Source organism: Nesoenas mayeri (genome assembly GCF_963082525.1).
Source record: "Nesoenas mayeri genome assembly, chromosome: 13".
Classification (NCBI taxonomy): domain Eukaryota; kingdom Metazoa; phylum Chordata; class Aves; order Columbiformes; family Columbidae; genus Nesoenas; species Nesoenas mayeri.
The window spans coordinates 4,417,586-4,432,540 of record NC_137550.1 but is presented as its reverse complement, the minus strand read 5'-3'; the positions used below and the strand labels follow the sequence as shown (position 1 = coordinate 4,432,540).

The 14,955-nt window shown below is 37.9% G+C and overlaps 1 protein-coding gene across 3 annotated transcripts in view; it reads left to right on the top strand.

The window, feature by feature from the left end:
- MTMR1 (myotubularin related protein 1) overlaps positions 1–14,461 on the top strand; it is a 36,806-nt gene extending 22,345 nt beyond the window's left edge. For all 3 annotated transcript variants that reach the window (XM_080352845.1, XM_080352843.1, XM_080352844.1), the window contains 3 exons: positions 484–597; positions 1,786–1,962; positions 12,850–14,461. In XM_080352845.1, the coding sequence (XP_080208971.1) occupies positions 484–597; positions 1,786–1,962; positions 12,850–13,014 (456 nt within the window). In that variant the 3' untranslated portion in view covers positions 13,015–14,461. The remainder of the gene's footprint in view (positions 1–483; positions 598–1,785; positions 1,963–12,849) is intronic.
- The last annotated feature ends 494 nt before the right edge of the window (positions 14,462–14,955 follow it).

Genomic DNA, 14,955 nt, shown 5'->3' with positions numbered 1-14,955 from the left:
TTGTACTTGCAGTAGTCTTTATTATCCAATTCATTGAGTGTTAGAGTAGGAAAGAGAACTCTTCAATGTCATCATCATATATTTTTTTCCCCAAAATGATTTATTGTCCTGTAACAAGAGAGACAAAGCATTTGTTGGGGACAGTTTGGTGTGGGTTATAATAGAATACTTTTAGAGCCCCTTAAAATGAATTGCTTTGTGTCACCAGTTTCACATTAGCTAATGTTTCTACCTTTGTATTCTAGTATACTTGCATAATGAATGTAAGGTTTGTCTTTGATGAGTATTTATAAAGAAGTAAGCAGGTGAAATTTATTATTGCAATGGGAGGTACTGAAATTGGGAATTTTCCTGAAAATGGTCACTAAATAAGAAAAAAAATCTTATCTGAATATTTTGACTATTTCTTATGTTTGAGTTTCTTCCTTTCTACACTGCTTAAGAAAAAATGTTTATAGTAATTTTACCAATCTTTTATTTCAGTTTCCTGCAGCCTTTGAATTCAACGAGTTATTTTTGATCACCATTCTGGATCATCTTTACAGTTGTCTCTTTGGGACATTCTTATGCAACTGTGAAAAAGAGAGGTTAAAAGAGGTAAATAGCGTAATACACTATTGTATTGTATATGTTCAGGGGGTTGAGGGTACTGGAAAGTCCTCTTTCAGATATTTGTAGCCAGCATATACAGTTTTAAATAATCATTATCAAATTATAATAGCATTTCTTGTGCTGTTCACTTAACAGCATAATCAGACGGAACTTATGGTTGAAAAGTACAGAAATGTAAAATATCTAAATAAATGAAGTTAGGACTCAATGAAATACTTTGAGTTTGGAAAGAAAATTTAAGAAATTGTTTGTTAATATTCCAAGTACACTGTTGCTTACTTTTGGCTTTGTTGTTTTTAATACTTCATATTTTTTTAAAGTAAGTAACAATTCTTTGCCATATTTAGCTTTGCTTTTTTTTTGTTTGTCTCTACCGCTTCTGTAAGGAAAAAGTTGCATATAAATACCACAAGATGGAGCTGAATAACATGTTCTCAACAAATGCAGGGTTCCCAGACAGCTTTCTTTCCTTAATGAGTAGTCAGATGCAATTCTCAATAAAGAAATGCAATTTAAGACACAGTGATAGTAGAAACACATGCTTTACAACACTGAAAGAGTGTAAAATTGCAAGATGAATCTGATGTAAATTCAGATTTCCAGTCTTCGATCTAACCATGATTATGCTGGTTACATTTAGAATAATACAACTTTCAGAAGTGCAAATAAAGATAAAATAGGCATTTTAAAACATAATACCAATTGATAGGAGCAAATAGTGTGAGTGGGAGAATTGAATAATTATTTTTCACAGGTGTTGTTTTGGATCTTCCAAACTGTATATCTCTTCACTGGTTTTCTTGGCAAAGCTAATTCAATTTTATTTTTGTAGTTGGTTGGCATGTAACCATATATTTAAGTAGCTTTAACGATTGCTGGAAGTTACGAGCCGTAGAGCTTTCTTTCGCTCAACTATACCTTAGTGTCTTTGAAAGCAGCATGCCTGAATCTCCTTTCTCACCTAACCTTGGACCAGAGTAAGTGTTTGAAAGTTTTGCTGAAGTTTTAAGAGTGTTTAGTGATCAGCTACTGGAAGTGTTCTTGAAGTGCTTGCAGGTTTCTAGTAGATAAGGTAAATGTGACAGGTAAAATTACTGATATGTAGATATTAACTTCAAATTTCAAGGTTTTGCGATCCACATAATTTATTATTGTTTTTTTTTCTCCAATCAGGAGGTAAGCACAAAGACTGTATCGCTGTGGTCCTACATAAACAGCCAGTTAGATGAGTTCACAAATCCTTTCTACGTAAACTATGAAAACCATGTCCTGTATCCTGTTGCCAGCCTGAACCATTTGGAGCTATGGGTGAACTACTATGTTCGATGGAACCCAAGGATGCGGCCTCAGGTATGAGCTTTCATGTGGTTTTTATATTTTAGTGAAGAGCACAGAGATTTAAAAAAAAAATAATAGTTTTCATAGTGTTGAATGCAGCATTTAATTTCAAAAGTGCTCATCTCTTGCACGTATTTCAGCTGATAGGAAAAAGGTGATTTTCTCAAAGAAGATGTGGGATGTGTAAACTTGGTAAATGAAGTTTTCATTAAATTCACTGGTAGAAAAGGGAGTTACAGTATCACTTTACTGGCTTAGAAAGGTAACAGATTAGCAGTCTTTTTTGTCAGAAGATTACTTTTATAACACTGTGTAACACTTTTTAATACTTTTATTGTCTTCACCTTCTTGTCGACTTAGTGTACCTTTGTTTTTAATAATGTTTTACCTTTTACCAACAGTGATAGAAAATATAGCAGCAGTTCCTGAAAGAATCTCAGACCAAGTAGTGACTCATTTTGTAGGGTCTCTAAACTCATCACAAACATGCTTGTTTTCAATTGACCTTTACGGTTTCAAGCTGGCTTGCTAAACATTAAACATGCCCTATATACATGCTCATTGATTAATCCAGTTTTTTTTCTTATAAGTAATGTCTGCTCTTCAGAAAAATCTGAATTTCTTCAGACAGATACTCTACATGCTCTCATGCTTAGAGTTCTGAAGAAGGAACATTCAGTTTGTGTCACAACTGTAATATATCTGAGGCTGCTATGCCATCTCTTTATTGAGGTAACATTCCAAGGTACCCCCAAGCATATTATGATAAATTACCTGTATTAAGTGACTGCTCAAAAGCTGCTTTCATCTTCTAGCAGTTAGAATGAGATGTGAATGTCAAATTTATTAGACATCCACAAGTCAGAGGCGGTTGTCAAAGGTGGTGTTCTAAGGTAGGTTTCAAGGACAGTGCACTGGTAGAAGTCCAGGCATATGAGAAATACTTTTTAAGGTCCTGGAAAAGTCTGGATTGCTTTCGTGCTCACTGAGATGTTTCATCTGAGCTGCCTTGTTTCCTTTGCTGCTTGTATTTTTAGTTGCTGTAGTCCTATGACTGTTAGGTACCTGTTGGGTGTCAGCATGTGTTTGGAAAGAAAGTGTATTTTAATCTTTATGGTTTTGAAGTAAAATTGTCAACTGCTTTTTAGCAAAATATCATCTTTCCCTTATCCTATTTGCTGAAAAACGTTTGTGTGGTTTACGCATATTTTAGGATAATCAACTCACAGCAATGTCAGTTTATTACTTGTTGTTAATTGAGATCTGTAGGCCCTGAAAGCGAGCAGGCTTGCTAAAAACACCTCCCAGTCCAAAAGAGGTGAGGGTGGGGAAGAGATGACATAATGAGAAAGTATCAGAACTGTCACGTATTCAGTGGCAGGCTCTGCTCGCTGCCTCTCTGTTGGGGAGCACTCTGGCACTGCTGAATCACTGATCTTCACTGGACTTTGAGAACAGACCCCTCAAATCAGCAGCCTGAGGGAACAAAATTTGATGATCCTGGTAAGCGCTTTAACTTTACTGCCACCTTCTTTTCTTGAAGAACTAATACAACTGTATTGACTTTTTAGATCTACCACATTAGCTTTGTCTTGTGAAGATTCATCACGCCTTTTCTCTTGTGTCTGGCCTGCATTTATGGGATATTTGTGACAAATATTCAGAAATTTGCTGCAGAAATTACAGTTATTTCTTGCAGGATTGTGTTTTCCAATCGAATTACAAAAGCACAAACTCATGCAAACAAGTAAATAACAGTCTTTGTAATCACAATATACAGTTTGCTTTCTTCTGTATTTGCATTGTCTAGTTTCACACCCTGTTAGCTGATTGAGTAGCGTTCAGAGCCTTTCAGAAACAGCAAAAAGACAATCACTATTGCAACACCCAGCAGGTCTTCACTTATCTTCAGTGAAAAATTTCTTTAAAAAACAGTCGATTTATTAAAAGAATAGATATCTCAGCCTGCTGAGAAAAGGTGGTTTTGTTGAATAAATTTTAATGTGGTTCTTTAGTTTTTCAACTAGAATAAGAGAAAGTTAAATATTTAATGTTAATGAAGAGCTCTCTGACGAACAGCAACTCAAGGCAACTTCATGTTCTCTTTTATCAGCTGCAAAAACTTCTTTAGGAAATGACAAAATGTTTATTGTTTTCTAGGAGCTCACCATAAAGCAGAAATGCCCAATTACGTGAGTTCAAAGGAAGATAAAGAATAGTCCTTTAATATAATCAGAACGGATGTTTGATACCCATTATCAACCATCTTTATGTTACAGGAGAGGAAACTGACAAGAGCAAAAGGGCAGTTTTTGGACTGAGGCAATATTTTAGGTTTTCTAATTTCAGTTTATTAATCAGTGAGGCCTGAATTTTTAAATGGACTGAGAGAAGTTAATCATTGCACTTCATTGACTTTTCTATTGGAAATTACCATACATTTCCTTTCATTTTTTTAAATTTGAAAATTACAGAATGCTAACTGGAGATAAGTGTTTATTTTTGCTTTGTTGTGCTCTGTCTTCAAATATCTGTCTCTCATCAGAACTCGTAACAATACAGTAAGGTCTGATCATATTCGTCATTGCACTAGGACATAGAGTTCAGAGTTATTATGTTCTGTAAAAAAAAGACTGCTTATAATGATATATCTTCAGTTCTATCTAAGTTTTGTGGAAGGCTGAATTGGTGGTTTCTATGGTGTTCATTTGCATCAAGAGCCTTGTTTTAGAATTACAGCTGTATTGCAATAGGTGCTGTGCAATTAGGTGACACACAGTCTCCTTCCACAGGGTTCAAAGCTTAAGTGTCTGAGAAGTCAATAACATGGCAAATTCAGGGTTAAACATGGGTGTTTCTTGTAGATTCCCTCTTTGCTAAACTGTGCTTCAACAAGGTCATTCGAATTCTTAAGTAAAATAAAATGTTCCTTGGTTTCAGTTTGGAGGTGTTACATCATTATTGACTTCTTGTCCCAAGAAAATTAGATAGATTTTAGTCCTGTCTTATTTGAGTTCATTGACTGAGAAGAGATGTCAGGAAAAGGAATTGCCTTGTGGATCAGATAGCTGAGTGTTGCCCTAGCTGAGGAGATTTCAGCCCTGCACTTACCGCAGAGTTTCTTATGAGACAAAGTAAGTTTCTTACAGTACCTGATAGTTTCTCTTTATCTGGGTGACAAAGTCAAGATTTCCAGAGTCTGTTTTACAGCAGGTAACTTTATCTGCAGATAAAACTCTCAGCATTCAATTGATAAGGAATAAAATACAGACTAACTGCTTATCCTGTGTGCTGAAAATGTCTGTAGTTATTTAAGGGGATCAGAAAAGATTGGTATCCTGTAATAAGCACAGCGTCAGAACACGCACAGAAACTGAGAAACTATTACTGTACAAATATTCTTCATTTGGGAGAGTTTCTAACTTATTTTGAAGAGCAAGCATGCAAAGCATTGCTCTATCAGATGTCTAAATCTAAATGGGCTGTAGGCTTTAACAAGCAATGGCATCAGCTCTAGCATGTACAGTTTCCTGAGTCTCGAAATCTATGCAGTTGTTTGCAAAAACCTCTGTTCCAGTTCCCACATGATAGGATTCATAATTTCTGTTTGCTAGTCATTGCTTTCCACGAAGGCTCGGCGGTTTCGCCTGGTGTCCCAGGAGCATACCTCTACAATAAGTGTGGAAGTATTGATTATTATTGAAAACAGCTGTTTTCATCCTTTGAGATTGCCTTTTTCTATGAGTATACTGTTAACTAGGTTTCAAAAGCAAGTCTGTCAGGGTTCCAGCTCTTCATAAAGAGGAACAAAAAGCTGAAGTGAAAGATATTGTTGTCTTTCCAATGCACAGAGTAGGTTTTTGAAAAAGTGACAAGACAAGCAATGAATTTAAAATAACCATTTTCCTCTGTCTCCTTTCTTCCCTGTTGCTAAAATAAAACAGATAAAGTATACTCACTGGGCAAGACAAAATGCATTCACTGTTGAACAATTTTCATGTGAATGACTGTCCTTGAGCTAGTACAGTAATACACAGTAGATATCCATCCAATTAAGACTTGACCGTACTGTAAGTGAGTAGCTATTATCATTTCTTTTACACCTATCCTTGTGTTGACAAATTTTGCTATCCAAAAGCACTCCAGAATCCTGAAGGATTACTTAGGAATGCAAACCTGAAAATCAATGCTGAAAGTGAACTGCAGTGATTCTGTCAAGAGGAAGGTTTGAATTTCTTAGGAAATGAAGCTGTCTTATGTCTAGATTTTTTAATGTGTTGTATTATGTATATTGTATAGCATAATCATAGTTTCTGTGTGGGTATAACTAAAAAAAAAAACAACCAGCTTTATCTTTCCTTAAGTCCTCATCCAGCAGGAATAATTGATTATAACTCTGAAGTGGTGTGTTCTGAGAGTTACAGTACAGCAGGTTCTGTCTTTAATATACACGTGGATCATTCAGTTTAAAAAATGGTCTCATATCAGTGGTATTTGAAGCAATAAAGAATGTTTATTTAGCAGTGGTTTAAGTACTTTTCAGCTCATTACAGGCAATAGGTACTTTACTTATCTTTATCTTTGAAGTGTAGGAAAAGTATCTGCTTTTGAATGAAATAGGCAGCAAAGGTGGCTAACTGGGAAAATAAAGCCCCAGGCGTTTTAACCGATTAATTTGCAGGAACCTACGATTGTTCTATCTGAGTGAAGAAGACTACTTGGCTCACCCAATTTCGCAGCGTTTTGCTGTTTGTTATTGGTTGGCGCGGGGCGGGGGGTTGTGTGGTGGTGGTGTGTGTTTCAAATACTGCAGGCATCAGTAGCCGTGGGAGAATGATATCAGATCTTTGAGAGGAAAGAGGCTGCTCATACCAGGGAGAAGAAACTCTCTGGAGAGACAGGGAATATTATGGATAATGAAGGCAAGTGAAAAGAAGCAAGTAGCAGGGAAGAAGTGCAAGAGCAGAAAGTAGATATAGAAAGTGGATAGACTGGGGAGAGGGTGCAGATCTTAAGTTTAATAATGGGTTGATGCAGAAAAGCTGGACTGGAAACTTAGAAGTATGTTGAGATGGGCAAAAATGCGAATTGTTGAAAGGCTAGAAAAAACGGAGAACTTCAATAAATGAAATCTTCCTGATTAGTTGATTTAAAAAAATAAATATTTACCAAAAAAATAGTCCCTAACCATGACTCAATCAGAGAGGAGTAATGGAACAAAAATAGGGATTTGAATGGGAAAGGACTACAAAACTTGGTGAGAGCTTAAAACCAAACAAAAAGGTGCTAAGGAAGTGGCTGGAAAAAGTTGGTTATGGAGGGGAGAAGGGAACAACATGCAGTCTCAGTCATATTGTTCTTAGTTTCTGAGTCAATATTACAGTAGCAATTAAAAGGAAACAAACAAAAACCACTAAAACATCTTCTTGAGGTGTTGCAGGTAAATTCTTCTCCAGCTTTTACAGCGCCAGGTTTTTGGTTAATGCCGAGGGGAAGGTCAGACTTCCCAAGGGTCCACTGCTTAGTGTTGCTGGCAGACTCCTTACTCTTGTGGCTGCTTGGGTTGTATTGCTGGCTGTATAGATGTAAGTGCCAGCTTTGTTTTGGATTGATCAACATCTAATCTGGTTTTCGTAAATTTTATGTGATTAGATAAATCTAATCTTATGTCTTATAAATAGTCATATGACATAATTTTTTAATGAGATTAGCCCACCAAAATCTGTTAAAATCTTGCATATTCGCCTTCATGTTTCTAGTTTATTTTTTACTGGAGTATTTTTTTTAATAACAGAAATTAAATTTATTGGTTTTCAGCACATTGAGGTAGTAGTTTGAATACCGTGTGTAAAACATCCTGAGGACCTACTGAGCAATGGCCCAGCCAGTTTTCCAGTGGGCTCCTCTCGTGCTGCAGAAGCGGGTCCTTGATTTCCCTTGGAGTAGGGGCAGAAATGCTGGGACCTGGCTGCAGGGGCTGCCTGTTGCTTAGCAGCATCGCTGCGGCAACGTGCGAGGAAGCTGGTGCCACAAAGGGAAGGATGCACACTCTTCTGAAAATCTGTATCGATACACTGGAGCACAGCAGCAAAAAATAACTTGAGTGCGACGGGATGGTGGGTCCAGAGTTGTCTTTTGAGCTTCCACTCTTAAGAGGCAGGATGAGAGAGTAGGAAACAGTACATCTGCTGTCAGACTCCTGATAAATTCATCTCAGTCAAATCAATTATATGATTTCTTAAGAAGACTGTAATAACAGCTTGCCAAGGAGACACTACTTGTGCTCTGCAAGTATACACTTCTAGGGTTAAAGTGGTAACAAGATCTTTTCATAAACAACCATCTCCAAACTTCTTGTTCCTTACAGAATCTGTCACTCTTAACTTCCTTTTATTCTAAACAGTGGCAAAGGAAAAGAGAACTTCGTTCACAGCAAGCCATTACAGTTGTCATTGTGAAGGTTGTTGGACCTATTCCTTGCTGAAAGGAGCTTTATTTGAGAGAGGAATCGCATGCTGGAATATAATGGTGTGGAGTGACAAAAATGGAGATAGTTGTCTGTAAGAATTTGCACAGGATGGTATGAGAAAACACTGGCAGCAACAAGTCTTTAGGAAACATGGAAATGAAATAAGCTTATTTTTCTTTCATTCTTTTCAAGGCTTTGAACATGCTTCATCCTCTTTCTCCTCCTTCCAAGATAGTAGGAAGCCACATAATTTCAGTTCTATTTCGTTGTCTTAACAGTTTCATTAAAAAAAATACATGTGACTTGAGATTGAGGCTTAGTTTTTGGCATTTTCTCCCTTTTTCCCCTCTAGCACCATTGTCTCTCTTTTCATTTTTTTCACATTTATATTTGCTACTTTTCTCAAAAAGGTGAAGTTATATTAGAAGAATTTAAGACATCAGGGGAAAAGCAGCTCTTAATGGTGTGCTGCTTTTCAGATGTTTGTATAAGAACTTGTTTAATACTTTTTTTATCTTTCAGCTGCCTCTACTGCCCTTTTCTTAACACGAGTATATAATTCTAACATGGACCTTTGTCAATAAATGAGTTACTGTCAGCTGCTGGAAAGCACTCAGAAAGAGCAAAAGATTTCTCCAGACTGAATTCGGCATGTTATTTCAAGAAATTAAAGTACCTATCAGAAGTTTAGTGTGTGAAATCTCATTTTGGACTTCATTGTTTTACATCAATGATGCTGAGTTAGATGGCAAACAACAAGGATCTTTTCCTGGGAAACACTTGACATTAGAAAACCATTCCTGTTAACACTACCATATGAAATAGTGTGGTGTTGTTTATGCAGAACTGTCTTGCAGTGTTAATATCTAACATGCACTTACTAAGAGATGGCCAACATTTTAAAGGTGACCCTCATTTTTTTCTTCCTTTATAAGACCCTAATCTGCCTTGCCTACAGCTTTACCAGACTCTAATGATCTCTACTGAGTAACCAAGAGTATGTCTGACTGAATTGGTTTTTAAAACTTCATCTGAGAAGGCTCAGTTGCTTATGAGAATGTGACTAAGAAAAATGTTTTCCCACATGAAAATATTGGTATTATAGACTTCTTTGTTGGGGGAAGGGTACGTTTTTCTGTAAATATTCCATCTCTAGGGCAAATGTGAGATTTCAGTAAGAGAGATTATGTTTCAGAAATGTGCCTCCTTATATCCTGGAAGAAATGCATCCAATTTTGAAGCCTGAGGCTGGAACAATCTCCGCGAGTTCTCAAGGACTGAGAATAGATGAGAGTGAAAGGACTGAGAGATGGATTTGATACACAGTCTGCGGGAGTTGTGACGAACTGGAAATAGGAACTGAGTGAATAATGCTCCAGGAGCTGGAGGTCTTTGCTTTCTGTTCAACCCATGGAATACAATCTGAGAATTAGGCTGGAGGGGGCCTGGCTGGAGATAAAGAAGAATTGCCCCATGTGTGAGGGAGCAGGTTGCTGCTCTGGAGAAATGAAGTTTCTCCTGCCTTTACCACAAGATTCCTCTGTTGTAAGGGGGATAACTGGAGCACAATTGTCACATGTGCATGCTCCTTATTTACTGGGAGTCCTGCTTGATACCCACAAGGCCAAATTGCAGAATTCTGAACTTATCTGTTAAACCAATTTGAAATCCAAGGTATGCAAAATGAGGAGGTGCTTGCTTCAGATCCTTGTCTGTAAAAGTGGAGTGTTAGTGCTCCCATACCTCATTAGGGTGCTGCAGAAATAAATCTGTTTCTTGACAGGAGATGAAAGTACAGAAAAGGAAACTTAAGCATTTTAAGTACAGAAGAATGAATAAGGGATGGGGTCAGACACTGCAAAGAAAACTAAATATTGAATAACTGCTCAGTAATTGAGTAGCATCAAACTGTGTGCTGAATAAACGGTTAATACAAGGGGGAAGCTAGTATTTTTTATTTAGCCAACTATTTTATACAGATGTACAAGAAGGCCGAATTAAGTTTGGAGATGCAATCTTCATTCTGACACCTCTTTTGGGGGCGTAATTTTGCAACCTTAATGTTGTAGAGTTTTTTTGTGTGACTTCAATATAAGCAGACTTTGAAAATGTCATTATTGTTGTTTAGCTAATTTATTTAAAGATAGTCCTGTTCTTTGAGATGGATGCGTGGGGAGAACAGCACTTCGTGTCAAAGTTTAAGCACGTGTTGAATTGTGTTCTGGGGGAATGCTGAGGAAGGCTCGAGCTGTGCAGCCACACTTCTCCTTGAAGCACTTTACATGGCAAGCCAAGTTCTGCAGCGGATCCTGAAAGGATTTGTAGTGCTTTCCCCAAAAGCCAGTTGTATGGAATTGCCTTTTAGGAGTGTTTGAGCACCGTGCAGTGGAACACACTGGCTAATGCCCACGTGAAAGATGTCTAAGAGAAATTGGCCTGTTAAGCTGAATCATGATGAAGCTGTGCAGAAATCAGGTGTAAAAATCTCCCGTGCCCCAGGGCTTGCGTGACTAATGGTACCAATGGTAAATCGCTCTGTTACAGACCTAAGTGTTCTAGGAAAATGTCTTCATAGAGGAGAAATCTGAAGTGGGAGTGTATGAGGAAGGAATCTTTTACTTGAGGAAAGGAAAAAAAAAAGGTGGAAAGGGGGCACTAATTGAAATGTGAATTTTCTGTAGTGTGTATTACAGGATCTTGGACAAAATTCATCACCAACCTCATTTTTGCCATGGTTTTAGGCGTATACATTTTCCCTAGACCACCTCAGAAAAACGCGATTTGTTTTCTGGGGGGTGTGCTTTGTGTTTGATTAGTGAAGGAGGCTGCTGTCTGTAGGCTTGTAGCCTCATGTGCTGAAGAATTTGTATTGTGGATGCAGGAGAAAATTGCAGGAAGAGAAGGAATTAATTGCATAGCAAAGACAGGACTCTGGGTTTATTGGGAGCCTGGTGGTGAGCAGCAATTGTTCTGCTGAAGACTCAAAAAGTTATGCTTTTAAAATTGCTGTAGATGGCATGCTGGATGAATTGATGACTCCCAGGGTACTGGGAGCAGCACTTTGTGAATACACTGAAGCTTCTGTTCATGGGCTAAGCCACAAACAAGAAAAAAGTATATGGCCAAAAAGATGTTGACCTAAACCAGACTGATACTATTTTATTAAGTTAGAAGTCAAGTTAGAAATGAAATGGTATTTTCCTGTTTCAGAAACATGAGTGTTAGATTTTGAAAATGTCAAAATCAAATGCATGGATTTTTGATGATTTTTTTTTAAAGCCTGAATTCACAAAACTCTAAATGGTGACTGAGTTGTGTGTTGATGGCAAGAAGATAAATCCTTTCCAGTTTTTGATACATTTTTCACATAGCACCCTGTGAGAATGTCGTGCTCAGGTGTGCATCCTCGCCTTGTAATCACTTTTAAGCAGTAGGACGCAATGGTGAGTGAATGCAGTTCCCCATAGCCTGGCATTCTGGAATCCCAGGGTACAAATTACTTACAACATCCAGCAATCCAGAAGTTTCCCATCACTGCATTTCCCCGTGATTGTTTTGCCAGCCCAGTTAAATTGTTTTCCTATCTTGCTCTGTGCAAAAGCTGTAAACAATTAGAGTTTATACTGGATAAAATAAATTAAAAGCAATTTATGGTCCAACTTTTTTGGCCTTTCTGTGGCATTTGGAAGAAGGGGAATTCTCTTTGTGCTTGTCTGAGATACCAGATCCAGCTGCAAAAATCAGTATGGCTTGTGTCTTCCTTTGGCTATGACATAGTTGAGTGTTCCAGGTGAGTGTGAAAAATGCAGAGACATCTGATGCGGAGAGGTGCATCTCTGATGCTTTTCGGGCACTGTCAGGTGTAGAGTCAGAAACCTGATCCACTTCTACAAAAGGTTTATCAGAGTGTGGCTCTGGGAGGTCCATTACAAGCACAGTTCACTTGGCTGCTGCACTTTTCTCCCTGACAAGCTGGAAGGGGTCAGACTCTTGGAAAGATGCCTGGTTAGAAGAGTAACAAGATGCTCTGTATGGAGCCAGCTTTGTGAACTCTGCTCTCTTTACAAAATCAGTTCTGTCCCAGCAGGCAGGGGAAGTTCCTGGGAAAGGCATTTTAAGTTCAACTGAAAGTGGTATTGAAAAGGTATACAGGTATATTTATTGGAATATGTTTGGCATCCCATCAAGACCATTTGCTGATAGTCTTTTCAATAGGTTTCCTGCCAACTGTGGTGTCAGAAAGGGACAGTTTGCTGAAATGTTTCATTTCAAATTACTAAAAAAACCACTTTCCCTAAATGTTGATGTACTGAAATTCATAGATGTTGGATTCATTGTGTTACTGAAGGAAACAGTGGAAGCATTGCTTGAGAAGAGATAATAACTCAGCATGAGAGTCAAAGTAAGCCTTTTCTTTCTTCACCTGGCAGGTTCCAATCCATCAAAATCTTAAAGAGCTGCTCGCCATCCGGACAGAGCTTCAGAAGAAGGTTGAAGATTTGCAGCGGGAAGCTGCTACACGATCTATTTCTTCCTCCTCCGATAGAGGTTCATCCCCTTCCCATTCAGCCACACCAGTGCACACCTCTGTGTGATGTGTAACAAAAGCCATGTGAAAAAATATGTGTCAGGTAATACAGAGAGGAGGGTGAAATGTTTTTCCCGTCACAAAGGATTCTGAGTGACTTGTAATTGCTATGATCTACATGCCTTACTCTGTGTCTGATATTATCATGATAAGGCCAAAAAGAGCTTCAATAGATGTGATGTATTTTCTTGTTGGCAGTTCCCACATGTGTTTTGACATCTCTAGCTAAATCACCAATTGTGAAATTAAACTTTGTTTTGAGCAACTAACAATTTAACCATCCTAAAAAGGAATCCATCTGCCAAGCCGACAGAAAAATGCCTCTCATACTGCCTAGGGTACCATGCCTGGTTGAGAGAATCAGTCTAAATGCCACATGATGCTTATACAGAACACAGAATGTTTTTCTGAATGGGAGCTCCTTATTTCACTCAGTATTTTTTTTTTTTTTTGGCTAGAGCAATTTATTTTTTTAGGTGATTAATGCACTTGGAAATAGATTTTAAAATAAATGTTTTCCAGTGTAGTCAGTTTTACATGTTGACTAAATATGCCATTAAAAGTGGATGGAGTTAAGCTGGATTTATCAAGTACACAACACTGACTTGTATGATGTAATATATTTGGTAAAGCATGTATTTTAGGTTTTTTAATGCCTTTTGTACAAGTTGAAATAAAGTCTTTTGACTGTTTAGCTTATTGTTCACTTTCAGCCTCCTGAGTGAGGGGTAAACTTACTCATGTCAAAGTCTTGTACAAAGTAAAAGTTTGTTTTCTAGCAAATGGTAATAATTGGGTTTGGAATGCCACCCAGCTGTGTAAATTGTATAGTCTGTATAGCTCCACATTTTGTTAAGTGCGTTTTGTTTTAAAGTGTACACACAAAATGCAAAGCTGTGTCCATTTATATACATGTGTATGTGATGGTAAACATACGCATACTCCTGTGGTTTTAAGTGGTAAGTTCAGAAAATGGATCCTGCCTGTCCAAACTCTTTGAAGACCTTAACTCGTAATGACTTTGTTTGACAAAGTTTTTGAATAATATGATCTTAATTGGTTTTCTTGAAATAAAGCCTCTTGGTTTTTTGTTTTATTTTTTTTTAATTGCTGCTAGCAGTTTTTTCTGTAAAGTGGATAATTTAATGGTGTTTTCATATAAAATATATATTCCCAACTGTCTTTCATCTCCCGCCCAAAATATTCATATCTGAGAGATTTACTTACTGTAACATCCAACCTTTAAAAAAAATTATTCGATGGCCTTCTTAGAAGTCCCAGAAATGGTGCATGCTGACGGTTTTCCCTGGATTGTTTTCCTTGCTGTGTTTCATGAGAATCTGGTTCTTCTCCTTAGGACACTTAAATCCTGCAGCTCTGCTTTTTGACTTGTGCTTGTATTGCTCCAAGTTCTGCTGGTGGGAATTAAACCCTGTGCTTAAGAGCCAATTGATTCTATACACTGATTGTGGTTTTTACTGTCTGTGCTGGTTTGACAGAAAATGAGTTAATTTTCTTCATGCAGTTAGAAACCTTTCTTTTTCATAGCTAGCATGGTCATTATTAGGACTTAGTTTGAGAACAAGATAACACCCTAGCACAGCGCTATTGTTTTTAATTGCTGTGATCTGAGAGCCAAGGACATTCTGAATGCTCACCCACAGGTGTGAGGCATTAAAGAAGGGGGCACGGATGGGGCAGAGCCTGACTGACATCCAGACTGATCAATAGGAGTATTCCAGCCGTTAGCATCATGCTCCAGATTTAAGAGTGGGGCCTTCCAGTTGGCTCTTCTGCTGCTTCTCCTCTTGCTTGCTCTGGGGCACAGCCGGGCGAGTTTCAGTCGGAAAGTTTAGCCCGGCCTTTTGCCATTTTGCAGAGGCCTCTGGGCTTTTCTGCCTTTTTCCTCCTTTCTCTCTCTGGGACCAGCTTTAGGATCAGGTTTGGC